The 27274-nt window shown below is 37.9% G+C and overlaps 5 protein-coding genes and 2 non-coding genes across 9 annotated transcripts in view; 2 read left to right on the forward strand and 5 right to left on the reverse strand.

Moving 5' to 3' along the window:
• The window catches only part of LOC134820881 (FUN14 domain-containing protein 1-like), a 103755-nt gene extending 79632 nt beyond the window's left edge, over nucleotides 1-24123 (reverse strand). For all 3 annotated transcript variants that reach the window (XM_063831529.1, XM_063831528.1, XM_063831527.1), the window contains exon 1: nucleotides 24102-24123. The gene's annotated coding sequence lies outside the window, so the exon portion shown is untranslated. The remainder of the gene's footprint in view (nucleotides 1-24101) is intronic.
• On the reverse strand, nucleotides 3638-3719 carry Trnas-gcu (transfer RNA serine (anticodon GCU)). The gene has a single exon. It is a non-coding gene; the product is annotated as a tRNA-Ser (tRNA).
• Nucleotides 4248-4320, reverse strand: Trnar-ccu (transfer RNA arginine (anticodon CCU)). The gene has a single exon. It is a non-coding gene; the product is annotated as a tRNA-Arg (tRNA).
• On the forward strand, nucleotides 4497-12011 carry LOC134820656 (zinc finger CCCH domain-containing protein 13-like). The gene is made up of 2 exons (XM_063831160.1): nucleotides 4497-4555; nucleotides 8308-12011. Exon 2 carries the CDS (start codon nucleotides 8333-8335, stop codon nucleotides 11702-11704), a length of 3372 nt encoding a protein of 1123 aa, XP_063687230.1. The 5' UTR covers nucleotides 4497-4555; nucleotides 8308-8332; the 3' UTR covers nucleotides 11705-12011.
• On the forward strand, nucleotides 5836-6684 carry LOC134821387 (protein FAM133-like). Its single transcript, XM_063832129.1, has one exon. The coding sequence runs from the start codon at nucleotides 5836-5838 to the stop codon at nucleotides 6682-6684; it is 849 nt and encodes a 282-aa protein (XP_063688199.1).
• Nucleotides 11997-14117, reverse strand: LOC134820657 (uncharacterized). The gene is made up of 5 exons (XM_063831161.1): nucleotides 14046-14117; nucleotides 13676-13756; nucleotides 13038-13493; nucleotides 12569-12622; nucleotides 11997-12144 (listed from the first exon to the last, which is right to left on the reverse strand). Exons 1-4 carry the CDS (start codon nucleotides 14066-14068, stop codon nucleotides 12607-12609), a joined length of 576 nt encoding a protein of 191 aa, XP_063687231.1. The 5' UTR covers nucleotides 14069-14117; the 3' UTR covers nucleotides 11997-12144; nucleotides 12569-12606.
• Nucleotides 19127-27274, reverse strand: part of LOC134820882 (cilia- and flagella-associated protein 144-like) — a 66074-nt gene continuing 57926 nt past the window's right edge. The window contains exons 2-5 of the mRNA XM_063831531.1: nucleotides 25729-25858; nucleotides 25335-25391; nucleotides 24880-24983; nucleotides 19127-19285 (exon numbers count right to left, since the gene is read on the reverse strand). Coding sequence (XP_063687601.1) covers nucleotides 19172-19285; nucleotides 24880-24983; nucleotides 25335-25391; nucleotides 25729-25855 — 402 coding nt within the window. The 5' untranslated portion in view covers nucleotides 25856-25858 and the 3' untranslated portion in view covers nucleotides 19127-19171. The remainder of the gene's footprint in view (nucleotides 19286-24879; nucleotides 24984-25334; nucleotides 25392-25728; nucleotides 25859-27274) is intronic.

Consider the following 27274-nt stretch of genomic DNA (forward strand, 5'->3'; position numbering starts at 1 on the left):
ATTGGTTGGTTATTGTTTAGCAAATTAGAACTCAAGTTTAACAATGGCCGTATTTACAATGCTGAGTTTAATTTTACTAAGTTACTGAAATGTGACGAAATTCACTTTTCCTGCCCCAACAGTATAATATCAATGTGACGAAAAATTGGCATGGGCTTCTACATTTCTTGTATGAAATATGAATCCATTCCAATTATAATAAGGACTGTTGATATGAAAGAAAATCTATCTAACTAATGCAATGGCTGATGTGACGAAATTTACATTTCTTGCCCCTATTTTGAAGAATAATACCTCGATTAGGATATAATGTTACTTTATCACCATACCTATGCATATGTCGATAAACTAGTTATTTTGCCAACAAATAGCAAATAAAGTTATAATATTTTTTTGTGATGAAATTTACAAATTTTTACCATGTTCAGGTGTTGAAATGTTAACATATCACTGCCATATAATAATTTATATGACCGGTGTGTGGTTGAAATATTGTTAATTGATCCATAGTACGTAATATAGGGTGTTTAAGTTGGTATACTAATATTTACTCAATTTCACACATGTTGAGATATCATACAAATGTATGTGACAAAGTTAAAGTTTACCTATTTCTGCCTTCTGTATTTGTATTTGCCTATAACAATGAAGTATGTGAACAATTCCAAACACATTCAGCTCACAAAATAATACTAGACTATTCGGCATTTCTTTTCAGGATGTCATTAAACATCCCTCATATAAATTTCTTAAATGTGTGACGGAGTTTACATGGTGCTACCATTTAACGAAAAAAGTCGCTAAATATGTAGATAATAGTCATATGCAACTATCCTAAGAATTTGAAATTCGAAAATTTGGTCAAACACGGCAACAAGGGGTCCATATAAACTCTGTCACGTTTTAAAATGTGACAAAGTTTACAACTCACTGCCGGCCGCATTTAAGCGATATCTTATCGTCTAATAAAGATATCGTTGTGCGACAAAGTTTATCTAGAGGATGAAACGATTATCATAGGCATAGAGGGTTTATATAATTTCATAGTGTGACACATTTTACATATCTTCGTGGCATTCAGTAGGATCATAATATTTACCAATATTCTCAAACTTCATTGAACGTGTCCATATCAATTAAGTATCTTCATGAAAATAGTTATTTTGGAGGCCCGATATTATCCCCATATCGATGCAGCTGTAAAGAGTCGTCACTACTCATCACTACTCTTCACTCAATTCATGGTATCCGACCCAATGATATCGTCTTTATTAAAGACGAAATTTATTTGAACGGCCCAGCGGGTTCGAGGGACGATTTTTGACCGAGGCCGAGGACAGACGAGGACTCGGACGACCCCTGGAACGGCCCTTTTATTGAAACGTCCTAATAAAAGACACTGCGAACTTCTGGTTAAACTAGGCCATTGCGGTAGGTCTGTTTGGTCCCTCTCCTTTCTACTTTATATACCTTACTCGGGATTATTATGACCGGGATAAAGTGGTGGGTTTAGGGTAATTTCGCCATATTTTTCCCGAACCACATTTTCACCGGTCGTTAATAAACCCGCCTACTCAGCTTTTAGGGTTCCCAAGGGGTATGGGTGCTCATATTTTAAACGTTGTCTTATATTCACTAAAGAAGACTATTGGGACACTTGTTGTAGGTTTTTCGACTTCATTTGGCTAAAATTGCAAAAAATTCACATTTTTGCCCAATTCTTGTCATATATCCTTATTGTCAAATTTGATTTAAATAGGCCAATTTTTAATTTCTTAGGTATTGACTATCTCTACATAATGAAATAGGACTCAAAGTAAAAGTAACAGTTAAATTAAAACTTAAATTAATTAAAACTGATGAAAGGGATGATCTAGATGAAGATAACGAAGATGATTACAACTTATTGGAGGACTAAACAGCTCTCCCTTTATCTTAATATCGATCTGGTTGTTACGCTTCAAATGTTAAAAATTATTTTCCATCTAGTTTGATTAACCACGAGTCATTATGTCTGTCTACTTTCAACAATTATTGATAATTCGACTTGTTTCACAAGTTTTAGCAATGCGAAAATTTCTGCTTGCTTATCTCTAATAAGGAAATTTACATCTGAGACAAAATTTTTGAATCTAAAATTGAAAGGTTGGACACCGGTAAAATGGCGACCGGGAAAATGTGGTGGGTTTTGAGCAATTTCGCCATATTTTTCCCGAACCCTATTTTAACCGGTCGTTAATAAACCCGTCGTAATAATCCCGAGTAAGGTAGGCCAACGGACAATTGTGCCCAGTTCACACACATTAACAGGTACCCTATCAATGACGTGATTTGATTCGAACTTAAGCAGTCAGCACAGTGTATCATATTCACTAATTGATTAATTATTAGAACGTATCCAGTGTGGTCGTGTATTGCTGCTGAGATCACGGTTTATACCAATTGACTTCACTGTTTATTTTTAGTTGATTGTCCTGCCTAGTTTGCATTTATTCCAGCTATCTACACTATTTCTTTTATTTTGCAGCATCATTTGTTCGTTATACTTGCTTGTTCTAGTTTTTCAGTAATTTTAATCTGTACTGAACTTATTTCATAATCTGAAAGTAAGGTGAACTGACCTGTTACAGAATTGTTCTACCAAATCTTCGTAGCTAGATCTATTGATGAAGTCATTTACTTGCCAAATTTTTGATATCTGCTAGACCAGGAAATGCCGCTGAATTCCATGTTCGTTTTTTACATTTTGTGCAATCGAAGTGTCCCGAGTGTATTGATATGTCAATTGTCATGTGAGTGCATTTTATGGACTTGGATTTAAGAAATAACATTGTCTGCAAAGTGGCGGAAAGGTGTCCTTTAAAGATTGGAAAATTTCAGTTTAATTTACTTTACAGTAGAAATACATCCAATCATCGATCACATACGATTCTAGAGGTACAATGTATTACAATTTACCTCAAGAATCGGATGATTTCCCATCATCTGCGGTTTAATCGAACTAAGCAGTAAACTGATAGAAACTTAAGGGCGGTGATATTTCAAAATAATAGGAGAAATCCGGAAAATGTCAGCAATTCAAGTGGTAGCAGCAATGAAATGAACCTCAAATTAGTTAAAAATGAAATTTCTCCCACATCAAAGTTTAAACGCATCACAAAGAGCAGATATGAGATGTAGAGTACCTGTTTAAACGCATCACAAAGAGCAGATATGAGATGTAGAGTATCTGTTTAAACGCATCACAAAGAGCAGATATGAGATGTAGAGTATCTGATGAGTAGACAGAACACATGTCACGTGATCCTCATGTGACTAATTCTGATCTATTGTTATTTTCTCAAAGTTTTTAATGAGTATTTCCGTAGTTCATCAGGACAGGTAAATAACAATCCATATAAAAATCAACATCACTATGTCTACAGTCCTGAGTGATAAAACATTAAAGCAGCTGAATTTGTATTGTGGCACCGCTAGCTTATTCAAATGAGATACATACGTACTGTAGTTACAGTTAGACACGAACGTAAGTTCAATTAGAGCTCAATAATTACATTACGATCAATAATTACATTACGATCAATAAATTTGAGGTATAAAGGAATCAAATAGAAACAATGTTCATGATGACAAAAATCGACGAGGATGGGATTCGAACCCACGCGGGCATTGCCCAATGGATTAGCAGTCCATCGCCTTAACCACTCGGCCACCTCGTCCTCTTGAAGTGTTGAATTGAACTGTATCAATATCATATTATATATAACGCTCTAATGCACAACAACTCTCCATGTGGATGCACTAAATGATGTCAATTTGTACTATGTATGATGTATCAGTACATTAAGATACATTTACGGTGTTAACTTTCAAGTAAACATAAAACCATAAACCAGGTTATAAACACATTGAAATTTAACCCAACTTTTCTAGCCTAAACTTCACGGAAGTGATACAATTATGAACAGTTCTTAACAGTTTATCATCATGAGTTGTTGCTTTTAAAGGTTTATGTTGTAATCAATGCAGCTAATTGAACGAACGATAAAATATGGAGTCCCAGACTTCGAAGTTCATAACATATATATTTTCATAATATACGACATTTGATATGATCACTATATGGGATTACATCATCACTTCTTGTACACATCACTTCTTGTACATTTCCTTACCTTGTATTGTGGAGATAAAATATTAATAATCTTCAATTTTCTAAATCTTGTGTAAACCAGAACACAAAAGTGAACCTCCGGCGGGACTCGAACCCACAATCCCCGGCTTAGGAGGCCGATGCCTTAGCCATTAGGCCACGGAGGCTTATACATGGTTGTGAATCAGTAGATCGATGAATAAATTTGATTACTGGACTAACTAAACTTTCCATGCTCAATGGTCCTACAATATTCAGATTTCATCTTGTAATTTGTTTACATTAAACAGCAAATAATTTTCACGTGACCAGCTGTTATAAAAATTAACGTTAATTTTCACTCAGCAATGTAAAGTATGTGAGTGAAAACTGAAGTCAGTCAACCTTCAATCTTGGAGGAAGGTATGTATTTTAAACGGTTCATTTATCTACATTTAGCATTTCCTCAACCTCTATAGAAATTAAAAACCAATTAAGCACTTCCTTTAAAATGAAATACGGCCTACGGGTGGGGAACTATTGTGACTTAAATGGGGAACTGCTGTGCTCCGGTATTGAGACCTTTATGATAATACGGGAACTACTGTCTCACACGTGCAATCGTGCTCCACTCTCCAGCAAGTGTCTGGTTAAGTTTGATATGCCAATTGCATATCACTTTTGCTCTACTCTTGTAACTACGCCATCGAATCTTAATATTGGTTCTTTCGAAAGCTTTGATGAAGCTAAAAATTTCAAATGACTGAACGGTAAATAATTAGACCTCAATGCAAACAGCCTTTAAGTAAAGTAGATTACTTAAGCCATTATTAGCAGCTCAACACACAGTTATTACCTCCTCAGATCTTTACAAGCCTGGACGATAGCTTAGTCAAACTCAACTGATGATCTTAAACATAATTCTTTTCCAATTAAAGATCTGATTATAAGATTATAAGAATTTGAACAGATATCAATGAGCGGATATTAATGAACTCTCCGATTGGAAAAATGTATTTCAACCAACTCCTGAGTTAATGTTCGTACTTCCTAGAACAAATAGCTGACGTTTACTTATAGACATCTTGATAATGCAGTCAAATTAGTTAATGATTTTGGACAGTAGACAGTAGACAGCAGTCAGCAGACACAATCTTTTACAAAAAAGGTACTTCAAAACGAACCTCGGATCATTTTCAATGATATGTTAAATCAGTCTCCAGAACACAGAGTTAACACTTTCTCCAGCAACTAAAACCCCAGACTGGTCGGTTCCTAATTCCGACCTCATCAGAGCACTATGCCCGATATAGCACATCATCGTCAGGATTGGAAGCATTTTGAGAACAAATGAAGCACTTAATGAAAGTTTACAGAAGCACGCGATGGTTTACCGATTCTTGCTAAACTTCCAATCTTACAGGCCCCTAGCGACTACTCACACTTCAATCCTCGTCCCCCTACGAATGTGGAATGCAATAAAACGCAAGTTCAGATCTATTTCCAGTACCTGCTGCCCCACCCTGGTCAGCTCTCCAGCTCCAGTTCCCTTTACTCCAGCCACCAGCTGCTGCTCCAGCGGTTATTACTACTATGATTATCATTCCGCCCGCTCACGCCCAATTGAGCGTGGTTATGATTTCTCGGTCGAAGATGCCCCTCCGAAGAAACAGCGGAGAGGTTTTGTCAGGTTTTCAGGGAAGATGAAGAACAAGAAGTTGACTGAGAAGGCTGTAAATGAGTTGAATCAGTACGGGTCACAAGGACACCGTGTTGTACCTGATCCCATTGATTTGAACGCTATACATCCTTGGTTGAGTGGCGTCCGTCCCATGGATTCTAGGATGAGACAAGAGGTGGAATATTTAGTTGAGACATACGACAAGGAATATGAAAAACTTGAAAAATCATCCGTTCTTCCAACAAAACAGGATGACGACGACCTTGCGAGCATAGCCCCGTCAGTTGCTTCAAACACCTCGAGGAGAAGTGCTTATCATTCGGATCGGTTAGATTTTGCAACCCGGATAAGATTTGCCAAAGAGGCGGCAATGAAAGAGAATCTTGCCAAGATGAAAAAACACAGACCTTCAAAAAGTCGGAAGGGAAAATCGGATCGGGCCGTGAATAAAAACCTAGCTGTTGCGGTCTACAGCATGCCTTTACAGCCTCCTGAATATAGGAGATATAACAAGCGGGAGGGATTTGTCGCTCTAGAGGAAAAATTTAGACGTTCCTCTTCTTCTTCTTCAAGCTCCAGCAGTTCTAGTTCATCTGGTTCAAGTAAGAAGAAAAAGAAGAAATCAAAAAAGAAGAAAAGCAAAAAACACAAATCTAGAAAACGTAAAAGTAGTTCAAGCAGTTCAAGCAGTAGCGATAAATCCAGCAAAAAGAAAAATCGAAGACATAAGGAGAAAGAAGTTGAAATAGAAAAAGAAAACAAAAAAGATAGTGAAGAGAAAGATCAACATTTGAAGGGAGGAATGGAGGAGAATCAGGAGAACACGATCGAGGAGAACAAGATTGAGGATAACCAGTTTAAGGAGGACTAGATTGAGGAGGACAAGATGAGGAGAACGGCCAGGATCAGAACAAGATTGAGGAGAAAAAGATCGAGGAGAACAAGAATGAGGAGAAAAAGATTGAGGAGAACGGCCAGGATCAGAACAAGATTGAGGAGAACAAGATTGAAGAAGACGCAATACAAGAAGAATTAGAAGAAACAGAGCAGAAATCTGAGAAAGAAGAGGCACACAATGATGCACCTTGATGTTCGGCAAAGTTAGAAACTTATTTTATTGGATAAAGAATTTAGTGGTTGAGCTGGTGCGATCCTCTCACTTCTTATTTTATCAACTGTATTTGTGATCTTGTTTTTCATCTTCTTGATTCAAATACTTCCTTTGCTTTTACATGCTTTCCGTTTATGTCTTGTTAATTTATAGTGAGCCTTATAACAAACAGCTGTAAGTGTTAAAAAGTTGGTCTGATTCAACTGTAGTACAGCTGCCAATTACCATGGCAACTGCCGTTAAATCACCATGGTAACTGAAGTTCAGTGGCCCTGGTAACTATTTTTAAGTCACACTGGAAGCTACAGTCAAGAACACCACTTTTATGTCAAAACAAACCAGTCACCAGCTGCTTGTACCTTCATAAGTACCTGTTAATTGAACTCTACCAGCTGGATTCGATTAGAAAATCTTTGTTTTAAAATATCTGTGACTGTACTTCTGACACAGCTGTTTAGTGTTCCATCACAGTGTTGCAATACCCGCTTACTACTCAGCTGCCTGTTTAGTGTTACCGCTCCTCACAATACACTTACATAATTTCATGCTTTATCTACTGATCTTTGCTGGCTTTCTGCTTACTTTGGTTGCTGGGGGATCTTTAAACTGCAGTTCGGATGAAGTTGACCATGATGCTCAACAGAATGTGCTGAAACTTGATTATGTCAACGATAGACTGCGGCATCTTCATCACCACAGGTTCCAAATTTTATGGAATATCGATCTCCAGGCTATGGCGGAGGAACATAGAGACATCATCGCCGCGCTGGATCCAGGCATTGGTTTAGACTTCTTTGTTCAACTTCGCGCGGGAAAATGGCTTCTGTCTATGAGCCGATGCCCTGTTGTCATCAGAATGTTGGCAGACGAATATATTATTAACAAGGAGGCACTGATCGGTTATCTGTTGGAACATAACATTATGATGATTGGGACTGTAGGATGTGCCCTTTATCATGAAGGGAGAATGGGGAAGATATTCTGCATTTATGGATTTTCTAACTGAGTTAATTCGTCTGCGTGTGAAGATTCTTTCAACCCAAAATAATTGTTTTATTGTGTTTGTTATACGCCTTTGTGGTATTTTTATTTCTGAAAATAGTGAAGATCTAATGTATTTGTATCTGTATCTACCTCAAAATCTATCTGCTAATCAAATGAAGAAATCAAACCTACAGGGAGAATACAAATTAAATTCTTATATTATTCTTTCTGCGCTACAGTTTAATATTGATAGATGGCGAAAATTTACTGAAAATACCGTCATTTGAACATCAAAAATAACCAAAAAAGGATTTTCCGCCCTTATTATTCTGAAGTGGATAATAACCCTTCCCCATAAAACACTTATTTTAAATGTTAAATTATCCCATTCCTTTGCAGGCAGATGTGGTGGCGTGTACACTAGATGAGCTCGATATGGGATGCCCTTGTTAGAAGATTCAGATCCGTTCTTGTTTTCGCCTGCCCCTTCTGTACCAACGACTATCAATATGCCAATCCAAACCATCACCCTTCGGAAGAGCCGGAATCTGAGCTGCAGAAAGATGTTTACACCCCAAAAAAGGAGAGAAATAAAAAACACGTGAGAAAAGATAAGAAGGATGAATTTATTGTGATTAAGGCCGATGAAGAAGCTGGATTTTCCTCCAAATCCAGCGGTTCTAACTCACAATGTCTCGACGTTGAAGTTGAGAACTCCGACGAGCTTCACCGAATCATGATAAGAAAGTCACAGTTCCTCCCGCCAGAACCGTATCAGCCGTCCCAGGAAGAGATTGATGCCGAGACGGCCCCCAAAGATGCCACTCTAGGTAAAACCCTCCCTAAAACATTAGGCAGAAAAGAACCTTTAGAGCCTATCCCCCATCACAAACCTGTTTCACCAGTACAACCTCCAATTTCTCAGTCGAGAACATATTCACCGACATCGCCAGATGATTTTGCTGACTCTATATCCCAAGTCAGTAGAAAGAGCAAAAAATCGCTGTTTGGATTTGGGCAAAAGAAGAAGCAAAAGAAAGACCCTGATTCCCAATCAGTGTTTTCGTTTGCATCTTTTAAATCTGGTAAATCTGTAGAATCTAAAAGTGAGGCTCTCGAGAGGAAAGAACGTAAACGCCGTGAAAAGGAAGAAAAGAAGGACAAAAAAGAGGTTGAAAAACAAGAGCTGAGGCTGTCCCATGGACTTAATCAGCAGAAGTTTGAAAACATCTACCCTTGGATGAACGAGTTAGAACCTTTTGACGATGAAAAAGAAGTACCAAATGTTATCGAAGAGATAAGGATCCGAGAGGCACAGGAATTGAACAAACTCGAACAAGATGACATAGACGTCTATGACGAGAGATTTTATGCTGCAGAATCGTTTCTCGATCTCGGTACCCAGCTTATGCCAGTGTCACAAATCTCCGAGCCTCTTGCTCCTGTTTTTGTAAACAAGTTTGGTGCTCCAAAAGATGGGATTAAAAAACCATTTGAACCTATCATTAGTCCTCTAGTTCGTGAACCAGAAAAGGCTCAAGTGCTCCGTTTTCGTCAAGCTAGCTCTGACGCGGAAACTGAAGGCGTAGTCCGAAAAGCTCGCAAATCTCTTGCTGATGTTGAGCCAAGTGTTTCCATCGAGGCTCCTGTATCAGCAGATCCTGTACCACCACTAAAAAAGAAAGACATGTTTGAAAACATGCCATTGAAAAAGAGGGACATATTTGCTAATGTACTTCCCCCATCAGCATCACCTCCCGGACCTGCAGAATATAATGAGCATGTAGGTGGTATTCCGTCCAAAAACCTCGAAACTATAAGTGATCATGAGGATACAGAGGGCAGGGACCTAAAGAAAGAAATCGAAGAAGTCACTCAACTGGATGATTATCTGCAGACAATTTCTGTCGATATCAATGAACACCGAAGTAAACGAGAAAAGAAGAAAAGGGCGAGGGCTGAAAAATCTGAGAAGAGTAAAAAGAAGAAGAAGCGATCTCCCACCAGAATAGAATCTAATCCGATCGAAGATCGATCAATCGACGATATTCCTGTTGAGAAAGACTTACTTGCTGATCTCACCAACCCTCTGCTTTTTCCAGAGCCACCACAAGAAAAGAAAAAAGAAATTCCCATCGTTAACTACACCAGAAGCTTGAATGAAGATATCAAGAAAAAAGATGATGGAGACAAGGTTGAAAGTATCAAAGAAATTCAAAACACTTTAGATAGGAGAAAGAAGGAGCTATCTGAAAAAGAGTCTGACAAAGAAGTGAAAATTACCAACAAAGACCTACGAAACGAAACAACGAGGGTAGTAGTTGATGAGAATCTTGTCCAGAACAGAATGTCTTATTTTGACCTTGATGATGGTGTTCTAGATCACATGAATTTTCGAGGGGTGGAAAGTGAGCGCGATCTTCTCATTAAAAATGGAGCACCTTCTGGTTCCCGTATACCTGGACAACAACATGCGCAGGAGAACTCTGAAAGCAAGCGCCGTCGAAAGAAGGACAGATCTGAACGGTCAGAAAGAAGGAGACATAAAGATGAATCAGAGGCAGAGAGGGAAGAGAGAAGAAAACGAAGACGCGAGGGAGACCGTGAGAGACGTGAAAGCGAAAATTCGGAGAACCCCCGTCCCCGTAGAAGACCGAGTAAAGCTTCCTCTGATAATGAAGATGCTCCTGCAAGAAAGCGCAGAGCACATAGAGACGAATCTTCCGGTGTAAAGAGTGAAGCTGATGCGCCTAAAGAGAAGCGTCGCCGCGAGAGGCGAAGGTCACGCCCTGACGGGGAGTCGAGAGAAGAACGTCATTCAAGGAGAGATTCCAGGAAAGACAGGAACTCTCGAGGCAATGATGATCAAAAAAATGAGCGTAGAAGGGATCGCTCTAGGGATGATTCCAATACAGACCGTAAAAGGGAGCGGTCTTCCAAAGATCACCGCAGATCTACAAAAGCTAATTTTGAAGTCAAAGAGAAAGCTGCCTCGAGAGAAAGTGCAACATTTTCCGATGATAAGCTTCCTATTCCAGCTCGAAAAGAGGTAAAAGAAATTGTTCCTCCTCGAAAGGGGAGTCCGGTTGAAGTGTACGAAAAAGATGGGGCCTTGAAAGCTTTTCCATCTCACATAGCCCGTGACATCAAATCTGATATGGTAGAAAAACGCAGGAAAGAATTCCAAGATAAAAAACAACTAGAGCTCATCCGGCAGAAAATGGATCTTGACTTCCAATCAGTGGACACTAAACGCTCTGTTTTTGTCTCAAACGATCAATTTGGAAACAATCAAGCTCCCCTATCTCCAACACCAGTTTCTGCCACGTCATCTAAACATAAATCAGGGAAGAAAGGTAAAAAGAAAAGCAAAGATTTAAACACCGCACCAAAACCTAAACCTCGTAGAGTGAGCTCCAGACCTAAACTTGATCCTATCAGGAGTCAGGAGGAGGTCGCCAAAGCTCGACCTCGTCGCGTCATCTATGAAACAGACGAAGACAAATCAGGTTCAACCCTTCACTCTGGCGACGAAAAACCCAAAGTCATAAAACGACAATCGTCTGTTACCTCTAACGATTCGACTTTGAAAGACATCGGGGATATTCCATCTGAATGGAATGTATCGATGATGAGTAGGAGCAGACAGGTTAGTGCTCGGAGTAACGATTCCAGAGACTCAAGACTCACTCACAGGTCACAATTATCAGCTGCTAAAGGCTCTAGAGGTGCTTCGCCCGTCATAGTGGAGGAGAAACCAAGTAAAAAGAAAAAGAAAAGAAAATCGTTGTTTTGATGATAATTTTCAATTTAATCTAGGAGATTCAATTTTATATTTTGATCTGCGTAGCTTGTTTTGATCTTCCGCTTTTTATCATCAGTTCATTATGATCAAGAGATGATTTAGTTGAGATGATGTATTTGCTTTAAAGGTGTAATCTTGAATCGTAATTTCGTTTTGTCGTATCAAAATCGTTTGGAATTTTGATGATGCATAACATTTATGATTGATAACACATTTTATCGTATTTGGTTTAAATTATGAGTCGTACATGTGTATCGAGAGAAATGAAAAAAGTTTTAAAGTTTACGAAATGCGATTGAAAATAAAAGAATGATGTTTCAATTACTATACAATATAATATTTAAAAGTCCACATTGCAACTGAGATAGAGCAGTAAAACTAAATCGTCGGCGTCTAGCGATATTACAGTGCTAATCGTACATCCTGCGTACCTGAAGAATTGATGTTATTATAATCACGCAATTTCATTAGTTGAGGCTTTTTGGCTTAAGTTAATCTAATGTATAGTACCTTGTGGCAATTCTTTGAAATTTGTTAAGTTATCTTTCGACTGAATTCAATTGGTGTCACCAATTACATAATTACATAATTACATAATTACATAATTACATAATTACATAATTACATAATTACATAATTACATAATTACATAATTACATAATTACATAATTACATAATTACATAATTACATAAGATATTACATAGATAAATTAATTTGATACCCATATTTGTTTTGACACGTGACTGCGATTAACCAACAAGCTTCCAGTATTGGTCAATAAGATCCCAGAATCGCTGTCACGTGTCAATTTGTCAAGCCAAATATTGTTCATCTTATCTATAGTCAATACTTACGATGTTAAAAAGTAGTGAAATTCTTCCTCGAGTGTAGTCTATCCTCTTGCTGGCCTGTAGATAATAAATATTAAACTTGTCGTGCGCGGAAACTCGGTGTTTTCAGTTACGCATGTGTCAGTGTAGTAAAGTTCTGAGATGGGGTCAATTAAATGGTCAGTCTGTGTTCAGTATAAAATACTTACACATTTCTTGGAGTCCACCACGGGCGAGCACGCCTGAATATTGCTAACAAATCCACTTTTCTGTCAACTAACGTGTCTCTCTTTTTCCTGTGTCTGTGTTTTTGTCGTGTGTGCCTAATTTTGTCTCGTTTTGTTTTGTATCTGTTATTATCAATTTCAGATTAAGGTCCGGCAATGTGAAAGTACATTGCTAAGATCAGCGAAGATAAGAGGATCAAACCCTTGAATAGATTTTTATAAATGTTATCATTCTCTAACCAGCATCTGAATCATAACTTCATTACCTTTTCTTAGCAGATGCTTGGCTCTTGAAGGGAACGACGTCATATGTCTCCCATGGTGCTTCCATTTCACGGAGTGCTATATCGTCCATATCAACTTCTTCGCTCATTCTTCTGAGAGGTACAAAGTTTTCTTCGGTGTTTTTTCCTCGTAGAGGAGTTTGCATTTCTTCACTGAGTCCTCCTCCTCGAGAAGGCATCTGCATGTCTTCACTGAGTCCTCCTCCACGAGAAGGCATCTGCATCTCTTCGCTAAGACCTCCTCCACGAGAAGGCATCTGCATCTCTTCGCTAAGACCTCCTCCACGAGAAGGCATCTGCATCTCTTCGCTAAGACCTCTTCCATGAGAAGGCATCTGCAGCTCTTCGCTAAGTCCGCCTCCGCGAGAAGGCATCTGCATCTCTTCGCTCAAACCTCTTAGAGGAGTTTGCAGTTCTTCGCTTGCTCTCATTCCACCCCTGAGAAAATATCTGTTTAACTAATTGTGACGGTTCCTGGAACATTACCAAAGATTACGGCCTATTGGGATGAATTGTGGTTTCTTTTGGTAGGACTTCCATAGTCAAACAACATTAAAGGTATATAGCTTTTTCAAATAACTATAACAGACCCAAAATACAATAAATTTTATGAGACTTACTCCTCGGAGGTATTCTCGATGATTGCATTACGTTTTGCGAGGGATAGACCCTGAGTCAGGTTCAGAACTACTGTCACGACCCTGAGATAAAATACCAGTTAGGGGTCTATCAGATCACATATTGTGTAATCACTGAGGGGGAGGGAGGGGTTTCAAAATGATAACGCTAGTGTAATTTTAAAACAATAGCTGCGTGTAAAACTGATCACAGAAGGGCCGGGGGATTAAAACCAGGCCCCAAAGGGATTCCGTAATATGTGAGCGACCCTTTATTGTACCACGATCGAAAATTGTATTCTCAGAGCCAAACTTATAGTAAAAAATTGACCCTATGCTCACAAAAAAAACAAGACAAATAACCAATACTTACAACAACACATAGCAGGCGTTCATATCAAGTTCTGGTTTTATTCTGCTGTCACTGCTTAGACCCCGTGTTCATTCACCCTGTTTAGTACATAATCATAAAAGCGGTTTACAGTTTTCATGACGTATGAACTATGAATTTAGCCCATTAGATTTCCTATACGGATGGCTCTATTTCTAATAAACTTATAAGAATAATTCTTTGCTCTCAGGACCTGTTTAAAATGGGTTAATATATAATATCACTCATTGTACGCTGTTTTAGATCTAAAAACTTTGAAGGCTTTAGTTTCACTTTTAGTATTTCTTGCATCAGTTGGTCACTCATTCAATATCGAAAAGTTGAAACACAACTTAGTTTTAATACAGGCAAAATAGAAACCAAATCTAGAGCAAGCCACACCAAGATTCCCATCACATGTAATATGTACTGCAGCGTGACCCGGTCGTGTGACGTTACTTCTCGGGAATTACTTTAAGCCACAATAAAACTGTGTTAATATATCCCTCACAATGGACTACTAGTACTACAGACCTACTCTAGTAATAACTACCATACTTTACTATTATACTCTACACATGTCACTCTGACATATATAATTCCTGACAATCCCCTTGTAACGACAATGGAAGCTGTAATACTGCACTTGATTATCTTGTAGCCACATATTATACGGTATAGACTAACCAGCCTAACCAATCTACTGAGGCCCCGGCTAAAAGGTACTACCGGCCGGAATTTCGATACCTGAGTCTAACATTAGAAATATACCTATATTATATAACCGGGAGGGGTCATATAGCTCTTATTTCTTATGGCACTGGTACCATAATCACTGGTTATTCACGGTCATGAAACGCAAAAAATCCAAACACGGAGAACAAAATGTAAAACGGAGAACAAATTCAGGAAACTTAAAGTTACCTCTATATCATTATATCAAGCCCATTTTGATAAAAGTTAAGAACCAAAAAACCACTGCATCTTTCCAAAATAAGCCTCTCTACAGTGGCACTAAATTAATCGTACCATGCAGGCAGCAGTGTAATTGCAGGAAGGGTTTGTGGTTCCTCCGCCCAAACTTTAATGGTACTGTCCTCTCGACAACAGTGCAACTATAACGAGAGCTGTAAGTTCCTTCGGAGTATGGTATTACTACTGTATTTAACTACACTCCTGGATCTGGTAGCCAATCCTCGCTTTGGACAGCAGGGAAAAAGGGGCCCGCTTCTCTAATGTTACCCAGGAGGGACAGGACATTGGCCCGCTTCTCTAATGTTACCCAAGAGGGACAGGACATTGGCACGGCCCCGAACATGAAAGCGGTGCTCTAAAATTATATTACCTCTGCAGCCAACCAAACACCTTTTATATGCTGCGAATAGTGACACATCGAGCTCATTACCAGGATTATTTTGGTCCGGCAAGACAAAGGTGCAATTATTGTCTTAATTGTATTGAGTCTAGGGTGATGAGTTCAATCCAATCCAGGGATCATCCTCTCCTTGAGTTAAGAGTGATGAGATGGGGGTGCATGGTGTGACGTGGGAATTTGTCATGTGCAACGCCTCCCGGCTTATCAGTGGACGACCGGGCCGTTATACCATTGCCTTTCATAACCCAATGTACAACTTTATCATGGAGCACGCATCTAATCTAGATTACTTGGCGCTTGTAATGACCTTCACTGGTAAATTTGGTATGTTCGTGTTAAAATTTGAGGCTCGCGATGCAATTAGTAGTACTCGCTAGTAGTAATACAATTACAAAATACAAATACTCTGGTATTATCAGAGTCACCTCCAAGCTATTAGAACTGATCATGTCAAACGTATTCTTATAGAATCTTCTACAATATGTGAACCCGGGAGATGGGAAATTTCGGCGGAACCACTTTTTGACCCCCTCATCCATCTTACGTCATTATATTTTACTTCCCTTTATCATCAACCTTACACAGTTAACAGTGCTGCTGTGTTCACCTGGACACATAACATGAACATGAAGCTAACTCTAAAACTTTATTTCAACGCCTCTATGATTACCAGACACGCTGAACGATTGAATCCGGAAAAGTAGCGAGCAATTCATTTTATTTGTGGTGAGATGACAGAAAAGAATGGCTGCAATTAATGTTATTCCCCTTCTCTGTAACCGAATTTTCTACAGATATTATCCCACTTTGCAGTCCGTCTGGAAAGTAAACGAGAGGTAACGCAAGCTCAGGTCAATACGGTTAGTGTAATTAATTAATACCAATAATATGATGATACTGTTGTCGCCATACCCGCGAAAAACCAAAATATGAAAGATGTTCACCGATTTCTTGAATGTGACAGAGATAACATGATGGCAAATCACAGCATTGACAGCAGTTAAGCTTTGCTATAATGGGAAGATGGGGTTATGAGTTTGAGTATAATTGATTAACTCAGTCCCCCTTCTCTTTGTACGAGCTGTGACGATGATTTGATTTGATTTGATACGAAACTTTTACAAAATAGCAAATATGCAAGTGTGCAGCGAATCGAACAAAAATATAAAATGGGCTGCAATGTATAATGCTATAAAGCGTGGGTCAGTGATACAAGTACAGAGGAAAACTTTCAAAACAGGAGTTTATGGCCGCCCAAAGTTTCAATAACATCACTTCCACCTAGGAATGAAATAATGAATAGTGAGAAATGTGAAAACAATCGACAAATATTGAATGTAAATATTATGATGGTCTATAAAATACAAATAACCTCCGAAAACTACTATATATAATATGCATTTATTGATCAGCGTCCCAGAGAGATGAATTAATTAATTTTTTCTTTTTTTAAAGATAGGTTGGACCTGAATAGTCTACGAGAGGATAGCATGAGGATTCTCTGCCTGCCTCTGTGGTATGGCAACCCTGGGGGGTCTAAGGAGAATTAATTTTTTAAATCTCTCAGCAAATCACGAGAATTGCTACTTTTCGATCAGGGGCTTACTTTTGTAAGTTATCCTAGGAACTAGCCGCAACTTTATTCGTTCATCCTCTGCCCATAATGCTTTGTTAAATTCGTATCTTTGTTCTTTAAAATGATAGGTATATATTCTTTGTTAATAGCAGAGACAAGATACACACCACTCTTTACTTGGACGCCACTCTTTACTTGGACGCGGAGGAGGTGAAAGTGCTAATTGACTTTTATCTTTCCTAATCTCTTTTACACACCGATGTTGTTGAAAAATTAGACTAAGTTAGTTTAAGTATTTTAGACCCCTTAATTAAAATGTGCTTACGTAATATGTACGTGTGCGATCCCTTAATGCTACGGACACCAGAGTATTAAACTGTAACAAAAACAAACAAAACAATGGTGCACGGTACAAGTACAGTCGCAGAGTACCTCCTACTGCTGGGTGTTAGTGCACTGTTTTCCTAAAACAACAAACACAGTATACTAATAGTATCTATACCTGGTGCACACTTAAAACTACAACCAACTTCCGACCGCCAGTTTACAGTTGTGGGAGACAAATTTACCTATTTTGATGACAATGAGAGTTATTCGGTATATTTTTGGACACTGATTCCGAATCAACCCCCGTGACAGATGGTTAAAATTATTCCCCGAGGGATTATGCCACGTCAGTAAAACACGAATTCGATTATTTAGGATTAGGGTAAGTGGTGGGTTTCAATCCCTGTTTATTAGTGCAGAATGCGAAAAGGCTACAAAAGCCTCTGAAATAAGGTTTTTAAATCTTATTCTTGCCACTGTATTAAATTTCCATTATGTAATCTCACCATGGTTACGATCTAGCCGTAGGACAAGATTCCTGTTTAATATACAATTATATGTTCCGCAGAATGCGTAGCTGTTTTCATTGTGGTGATGCCAGCAGAGGAAACTTTACGACATTTGCTGACCGCATGTAAATGCTCAAAATTCAGAAGAGAGTGTAACAAGATTCTGATGCACTTTGTTGGCTATATTTAAGTGAGCTTCAACGTACATTTTATAAGTTTGGTGAACTACTAAGAGCGATACACGCAGTAATATGTGCATACCATGTATTAGAAAATTCAAGTTTACTAATAAAGGTAAAAGGTTCACTTACTGTCACGACAGAGTGTATCAATTTTGCTGTTTAACTGACTCAGCATTCAGGCAGCCCAACCCTCTAAATCTACCTGTAGGCCATACCATACCCTCACTAAAACCCTAGCAATACATTAAGCTTTTTCTGGTTTCTCTATATTACTTAATGGCAGTTTTTTACTTTTGCTCATGGTAGTAAGGCCAAAGAATAAACTGAGCAACTAAACAGCTGTATTCAATAGCATAGCCAGATTAGCCACTAGTCAGGAGACATAGTTGATATTTCAAGTAAGAAATGCGTTGTCACTCGAGAGTCGAGATGACCATTAAATAGTCGGTCGAATTATCGCGTTAAGTAATATGAATCATTTTTTTGCAACAAATGCATTCAGAGCAGTTCAAGGGTACAGAAAACGTCTGGCCAGCCCCACCCCCTCCCACAAATGGCTATATCATTGATTTTATATGGTCTAATCGCAGGATAAGTTCTTAATTTGAGAACCGGCTCATCAATTATAGTATTATTCCCATTATTATTTATTTATGATACGCGGTGAGAATTCAAAATTGTTCATCAGATTAAATCTTCTTAAATGATTATATTAATTTATTGTATAAATTACAAACACATGCATAATTATTAAAATCTCCATCTTATTCCAAAAACAGTTCATTTGATGAAACGGCTTCGGTGTTGTGAATCTAAATTCGATGATATTTGTTGATGTTAATGGGTTACCTTTTAATCTATTCAGTGTTCATGCATGAAATTCAAAACGAATTAACTGAACTCTGAGCTGCAAATTTTTATCTCAATTGGTAGCGAAACAAATAATGAAAATATATTAGTATAGCTACTAAGCAAACTTTCAACATGCATATAAATTCCAAGAGCATCACTATTAATTAAAAAGTCTGAACTCTGGATAATCCACATCATAATTCATAACACTTCAGTACAAGAAAACAGTTTTTGAGGCTGCACATCTAAATTTGTATTTACAATTTTCCGGTCCTTTTAATATTACTCAAGCAGTTCTATGGACGCTCTCATTGCATATTCTCTGACTGTTCCTTTAGTCTCCAGGCGGCATCCATGTACTTGGTGACTTCACTCATGGTTCTTGGGTGGTGTAGTCTGATATCTGACCTGTCACTGTCGATCTGAAATTGAAGATCGCAAATGTTAGTGGCCATTTACTTAGGACGTCCGCCAAAATCGCAGATTTTCAGACCACCCCTGTCCGGGTGTGTCCGAATTTTCAAACCCACACTCCCCCTCCCCCGGACGTCCAGATTTCCAGCTACTTTTAAGACTACAAATAAAATCAACTCAAATTCATTGTTAATAATCATCCGGATTTTCAGAAACCACCCCCTACCCCTGTCCAGATTTGTCCTAAATTCCAAAACCACCCCCCTCCCTATATATATTTGCCGGACGTCCTAAGTAGATGGCCCCTTAAATGATGATTCCAATTTGCGGCGCGTTTAGTATAGGTAGTCATGGTAACCGTCGAAACCTACTTCAGAGCGCCAAGAAAACTGTAAAATAGTCTTGCGCGTTACAAAAACAACATATATCGTCGGGACTGACTCGTAGGCCGCTTCGAGTATTTACCGGTAGCGGGCTAGGAAAGAATTTAACAGTGACTTCAGTGCAAATATTAGAGTTCCGTTTTGAAATTGGTTTCAACCATCAACCGCGATTGTCTCACAATATTCTGATTTGGAGTTCTTGACCTAGTCACTTCATCTGGCAATCCTTTTCCTAGTATCACCAGCCAAATTAGCTAAGCCAATAATCTATTTATTCAAGGATCCGTTGGGTTTTCTAATTTTTCAAAGTGACATAGAATTAAATTAGTCTAAGTACAAATGGTTAACAGTTTTCTCTCTGTTCCCCTTTTTCCCACACCCGATAAAACAAGTGTTGAGTGTTCGCAAATATAATTCAGCATAAAAGCGTAATAACTCTACAAATGATAGTGCACAATATAAATGGGTGATTAGTCCATCGATTAGTCCATCGATAGATATTTTGTTTCGGTGTTATTTAATTCTAATTTGTGATTCCAATCTAATGCTCTGAGCTCTCTCATTTTTGTAGCGTTGAAAAATGCATAATACATAGATAATATTAGATAAATTGGCGATTTTAATGCACACCAGCTCGTTTCGTCATTACTAAAACGACCCATTTTGCTTAATCTAAGGATATTAACAGTCTTCAAAATTGGGCTCATCATAATAAGATGGTGTTTCACCCTTCAAAAAGTCACGTTCTTTCTATTACCCGAGTATATTCTATGAATCGTAGTGTTAATTTTGTGTACTCAATGAATGAAACGGCTATCGAATACACAGACATTGAAAAAGATCTTGGAGTACATATCAATAGTAAGTTAGATTGGTCACATCACTGTGATATGATATACTCTAAGGCTAGTCAGAGGTTAGGCCTTCTAAAAAGAACATGTTACTTCACCAAGAACACTAAAAAACGTCGGGCCTTCTATCTATCTCAGGTTAGAAGTCATTTCGAACACTGCACAATTGTCTGGCGGCCTCATTCAGAAACCTCGGTGGAGAAACTTGAATCGATACAAAAAAGAGGTATCAAGTGGATCCTTAATGATATTTACTTGAGCCTTAGGGACAAAAAAAGGTATTTCATAGCGTGTAAGGAACTAAATATCCTTCCACTCTCGGTAAGGTTTGATTACAAGGATATATTATATTTTCATAATATTTTTTATGACATGTCAGTTGTGACATTTCCACCTTACTTACGACGTTTCATGGGAAGTAGGTTAAGGCGATCACATCTAGACGATCTCAGTATGATTAGTGACATTTCTCCTCAAGTTCCACAAAACCTTACGTCAAGCCAGACCAGATGTTCAGGCATATCTAAGTCTTACTTTTACAGAGCACACATTCTTTGGAATAAACTCCCTTATGAATTAAGGGAAATCTCAAGGCCATCCGTGTTTAAAACCCATTTAATTAAGTACCTCTGGACAGTTCTAAACGACCATATAACATCCTCTGACAGTTAAACAATTTACCTTAATGTAACTATATTGTCTAAATATAAATTGATATGAAGTATAATTAATAAAATATGTTAAATAAAGTGTGTTTATAATTATGATTTATGGTACATTGTTATTTATTATATTTATATTTTAGGCTGTAACCTTATTAGTTCAATGGAATAAACCTAGCATGCCTTGGTTGCAGCATCGCTTCACTTATAGGTGCATTTAGGGCCCGATGTAATTGCTATGATCAGTTTACTGGTCAACTGGTGTTTCGGTGTCCCTTATTTTGTTTACACTCGGTCACTTGTCAAGGCATGTAAGGTCATTCGGCGATATTTTCTTTGAAATAAAATGATGTATTTGTGTAACAATTTGAAAGTTTATTGATTTAAAAAAAAAAAAAAACTATTGTCCTTTTTTAGTTTGATTGGTCTGATATAATTATAGTCGTATCTTATAATGAAACTAATTAACCGAAAGGCAACCCCAGACGTGCGCTAGAATGAGGATTTGGGTTGTTACGGTGACAATGCTAAGCTTTGCAGCAGGTAACTTCAAATTTTTTATGACATGATATTAAGTGAGTATAAAACAATACCTACTGCACTGGTTCACTATTTCGTATTCTTATCTCCGTTAATTAACTATTTATTTAATTTCCTCGTGATCTCAATAAATAAGTTTCGCAAAACGAATAATGAATGGAGCATTTAGATCTCCCAGAAAAGAAATGGAGAGTCAATATTTAACCAGCCTTACGTTCGGTTTTACAGTGCTAAGAAAGTCCGTAAAATTCGTTAAAACCAGAATTAGTAACTAGTCACATGACTTATCCTATTCCAGGCATTTCCAAGACAGGCAATTCCATGAAAGTCTACCCACTGGAACCAGGACAGGAAGCGCAGATAAAGACAGCCACTCAAAGAGGCAGTATAATACTTAGCATCACATTCTTTGATGGAACGAATGGATATGTCAGTGTCCAGTGCACGGAACCGTTTACAAACACCTGGAAATACCTGATAACCGACTGCTCAGCTGGCTACACGCTCCTGAGCGGAGTTCCACGCAGTGCAGTTAAAGTTTGGACATTTACCCCCACATTAACACACTTCATATTAGAGTGTAACGGTGTGGGTGTTCTGAACTTTAACTACGCTAGTAGTGGGAGGCATGGCTGTCAGGAGGACTGGGGAAAAGAGATAACAGGGAGGAGATTCTACAGTGGCGGTCTCTACAATAATACCGGACTACTAAGGGTACAATTAGCGGGTTAGTGCCCTCCCACAATAGATGTGTTACAATATTGACTGGTGCACGATTAGATTTGGTTACATAGAGTTGGTTACGATTGCTAATATATACAAAATATTCAATGTCATTTAGTGTATAGTTGATTTAGTTTGTGGTATTATAGACTTTGTGTCAGTGATACAGGTTGCGTGGGTTACAGGTTGCCCTCGAGGGCAATGAAAAGTTAAATTTAATACCAATCTACAATCTACATCTAGGTAAATAAAGGTAAAATATCAGGCAGATGAAGGGCTGGACAGGTAATAGGTAATACCAGGTATACAAATTTTGGAACTAACGGACCAACGTCAAATAACTTAACTAAGATATCATGAGCATAATAAAAACCACCCTCAAGGAGTGTGCCCTTCTATTGTAACACAAAGATATGATGTCAGGCAACTAACAGTTATTTCTGAATTCAGAACCGCTACTACTCACTTACTGGTCGTATGTAACAATATACCTTTAAGTAAGCTCAGTAAGTACATAACAGTCGACAAAGAGAACACCTTTGTTAATTACTGCCTGAAACTTGTAAGCCAACCTTGTGCAAGATTCATTATTCCGTGATTTGGTATTCGGGATATTTTATACCCTAAATTTGATAGCAAGTTTGGGCAATGTCTTAGAACAGTCACATCAAGAAAAATAAAGAAAACTTCAGTTGCACTTACCCTCAAATTCATACGATTATTTTTACAGGAAGAAGACTAAAATGATGACCCAACCAATCCAACTCTTTTAGAAGTTGACAGCAGTGCAGTTGGAGACATTTTAACAGACAGTAAGTTAACTATCTATATTTTTATGTAACCATGATAAGCAACATAGAACTGTCGGTATGATGGTGCTATTGAACATAATAGCATATTTATAGTGAACAAACGATCGAAAATCAAAATCTTGATAATGATATCGAGTGTAAGTGTTAATAGTGACCTTATCACGAAGCACGTGCTTATAAACTGTTGATTCACGTTGGAGACTGGAGTGTTCAGAAAATTTAAACCTAGTGTTTTGGTTTTAATTTTAATTTTACTTGATTGAATTTTAATAATTTAATGTTATGATTTACAATCGAATCGTGCTTTTCTGCGTACGATTTTGCGTCATTGAATAAAGATACCAATCAGGTAAGCATAAAAATGTGACTTTAAGAAAGGATGGCACGTGATAATCCCTTTACCTTTACAATTATAAATGGCAAAGCCTGTATGCGTCTTGTAATGAGTGGCTTTTTAATGTTTGGCAGATCTTGGGTTTAAACAATAACAAATAGGGATTCCAAAATATGCCCCAGGGTTACCTGGTGGTCTAAGCAGTATTTCCAGTCTTCATAACGGTTTTAGGATCAACTTACGGTATCTTAGGGGCGGGTTTTTATTATCTAGAGAAAGGCTAAACTCCCAAGCGGTAGACTGAACTAAAACTTAGTAGTAAGTTCGAACTTGTATCGCTAAAATCGCTAAAACTGAGAGCGGAATATAAAGAGAAACGACGGGTTAGGTCTATACTAAAAACCTGACCTGTTGTTCTTCTTTCTATTTATATATGATACAAAGAAAACTCCATTTACGGACGTGAGGAGAGTTAGGACTCCTCAATAACTACATTAAATACATTCCTTCTGTAACGTCCTCAATAAATGTAATAGATTTGTAGTGTCGTAATTAGTTTAAAACTAATTACAACACTAGTACTACTAGGGGGCCCGTGGTCATAGCGAGAAAGCTAACAGTTTTTATTCGAAAGCTTTATTCGAGGACATTTCAGGGGGCGTATTCATGGAATAGTTGTCAAAGGTCAGCGCTTATGAGTGATGAGTAATTGGAACATGGTTATTACATATTATTGGTTAGGAGGTGTGATGCACCAACTTTGTTCCTTTGTATTTAAAAAACTTTCATTATGCCTGTTTTTAAGTATTTCAGAGCGGTGATGTAAATTTTAATTAATTTTCCTCTACATTATTCCCATAATTTCAATATTTAACGGCATTTTAAACTTAAAGCTTGATTAACATAGCAACTTAGTTTTTTCTTATAAAAGAATAATATTTTACGAGAAGTTCAATCGAATGATCGGTCGATTATTTAGTAGTGGCATGATGAATTTTTGAATATTCTTTGATTATTACTTTCATAATCATATCATTAAAACAGACAAAAAAGCAACATAACTTTTATTTTCATGACTTTTGCTCCATTATAAGCTGTTTCATTTGGTCAGAGATCAAGCAAATAGATACTCTAAAACTGTGGGAGGGATCAATAAATGGTAGCCGAATGTAAGAAATTTTAAATTCTTGTTTATCCCCAGAAAAAAAAACTATGTAGCCTCGATCATATTTGTAAACAATCATACGTAATATTTCACGGGAAATTACAGGGTGGGTCATTAACTTTAAGAACTTACCAACGGGGTGGTAAACCAGCCATAGGATTGACTTTCTGTTTGAGGATAGTCATACTTCTCTGTAGGGACTTCCCGAGCTTTCTTGAATATGTTAATAAACTGTTCTGAAATTAAGAAATGTGAACACATAATTTACACTCTTATGAGCATAGGTCCAAATAGTTATTTATACAAGTCGTGTATATTTAAGCCAGTCATTTTTATTACAATTTCTAACAAAAGGAATTTGCTACGTATGAAGGTGACACCAATACCCTCTGTTTGGCCCCATCAATACTATACGGATAAAATAAGAAAAACGTCTCAATCATTAATCATTCATTATTCAGCCTGCTTCCCTTCCGTATATAAGCTGGTTCAGTTAGAAACTCTCAATGTTTGAATGTTTATCTCTCAGAAAGATATGAAGAATAGATAAAGTTTGAAGTGGTAAAGTTCTACACAATAATACTTACCGTCCTCCTGAGTGTCATCCTCTACATTTGAGTTTGGTTTGGAAGCCAAAACGTTAACTGAAATTGAAACCATAAATATAGATGAGACCGAATTATCATGTTTAATCCTGACCATGATGGGACATAGTGTGCTTATCTTAGCATGAGGTCAGAGCAGAGGTGGTAACATCATACTCAACATAAAAAACAAATTTTTTGCTTATAATTCCATAGACACATTCTATTGTAGTTATATGAAGCTAAAGATAATACCGCCATATATACTGATTAGTTCACCATAAGGTATTATCATAAGATCAATGTGTTATTCCTACACTTTATACGTGATGCAATAGTATAATAATTGATAGGGAATGGATATACCAGGCCATATATTCAGAAAACTTTCACTTACTCTTTTTAAAGGGATTAACACGATAGTCCTTGTGCAATTTCTGGTGCTTCTGCTCTTTCTTTATAGTCTCACACAAAATTGCATTCTGGTGAACGAAGTTAAGTGGGGCAGGTTCTTTTGATGCCATAACCTAAAGGAAGTATCAAGAGTTTAAATTCCCAAATAGTCAGACTGAGCAGGTTGAGCTGTAGTAAAACACAGTACTGAGGTGTTAAAACATTTTCATTACTATCTTCAGTAACATCCTGAATCAGAAACTCGGTTAATATCAGTTCCTACAAAGTGTAACATTGGAAATGAAATGACACAACTAAAAACGATACCTATGAATATTTTTAAAAACATAACTTTTGTGCCCCAATGCAATGGAAAACCTTTAAGATAAATCCAATAATGGAATCCCAAACGGGTCCACGGCATTGAGCCCCAATGGACGTATAGTTCTTAGTTTCTGAATATAACGGTGTTCATCCACTTCTAGAGTTCTTGGGCTACTATTACTGAGAATTGACACTTTGTAAGCCTGGTTGAAATTGTCACGTTGTTTCATGTTATGAACTTCTACAAGGTGTTTACCCAAGCTGAATCCGTCGTCGTTTTCTTCAGGGACAAACGTGTTGTCCGAAATGAGTTTGTAGTAATGGGCGCGATGTTCGTTTACTCGTGCCCTTAGGGGCTGCACCGTTCTTCCTACATAACACATATTACAAAGTTGGCAACTGAAGATGTATACAACATTGTAGCTGACACATGTACCAGACACTGCTTTGGCTCGCTGTCCATTGACTGTTATTGATGGATGTGGAGATATGATGTTACAGGTACCGCAGTGTCTGCCCCCACATGGTCTTGTGTGAGGTTGGGTTAAGTCATCCGCAAACTGTTTTGCTTTGACTAACTTCCTTCTAAATGATGTTCCAGTACGTCTGACGAATTTGAAGATAGGGCGTGACGTACCGGCTCTAGATGATATTGGGGAGCCTGGGGTGTTTCCACTTGTATGGGAACCAGATAATCCTGAGAAGCTCCTGGTTCTACTGAGTTCTGGTTCCAATCTTTTTACCGATTCTACTAACTCTTGATCGCTGCCAAATGTTGAAATAACGCGGACTGCTGGTTCTGGAGACTTTGGGACCAGGACACTGCTGTTTGAGTTGTCCAGTGGTTTGAGGCATCTTTCAAAGCCTTTGACTTTTTCACTGATGTTATCTACCATAGTTTTAGGGTAGTTGGATTGGAAGAAAAAGGTTTTTAATTCATCAATTTGTTTTCGGAGTCTGTCGTTATCATTGATGATTCGCCGGAGTCTCAGGCATGCACTATAGACTATGCTGCTGAATGTATGGTTCGGGTGGTGGGAACCGAAGTACAGGTAAGAGCGAGCATCAGTCTCTTTAACATGGAGGTCTGTCTGAAGATCGCCTGCGGTGTCGAAACAAAATTTTATGTCTAAGAACGCCACATAAACATTGTTATCTTCTATGGAACCTAAAGGAAGTATATCATTCCAAGTGGTGTTGGTAAGCCGAAAAACACAGTATCAGAA

This window comes from Bolinopsis microptera, chromosome 9, assembly GCF_026151205.1.
Source record: "Bolinopsis microptera isolate Bmic1 chromosome 9, MBARI_Bmic_1.0, whole genome shotgun sequence".
In the NCBI taxonomy this organism is placed as follows: Eukaryota; Metazoa; Ctenophora; class Tentaculata; order Lobata; family Bolinopsidae; genus Bolinopsis; species Bolinopsis microptera.

What these genes read in the sequence shown, in the direction of transcription:
- LOC134821387 (XM_063832129.1), top strand. Translation starts at nt 5,836, where the DNA reads ATGAAGAACAAGAAGTTGACTGAGAAGGCTGTAAATGAGTTGAATCAG.
- LOC134820656 (XM_063831160.1), top strand. Translation starts at nt 8,333, where the DNA reads ATGAGCTCGATATGGGATGCCCTTGTTAGAAGATTCAGATCCGTTCTT.
- LOC134820657 (XM_063831161.1), bottom strand. Translation starts at nt 14,068, where the DNA reads ATGAACGCCTGCTATGTGTTGTT. An exon ending in AACGCCTGCTATGTGTTGTT is followed by an intron (nt 13,757 to 14,045) that starts GTAAGTATTGGT and finishes ATTTTATCTCAG; the next exon opens with GGTCGTGACAGTAGTTCTGA. An exon ending in ATCGAGAATACCTCCGAGGA is followed by an intron (nt 13,494 to 13,675) that starts GTAAGTCTCATA and finishes ATATTTTCTCAG; the next exon opens with GGGTGGAATGAGAGCAAGCG.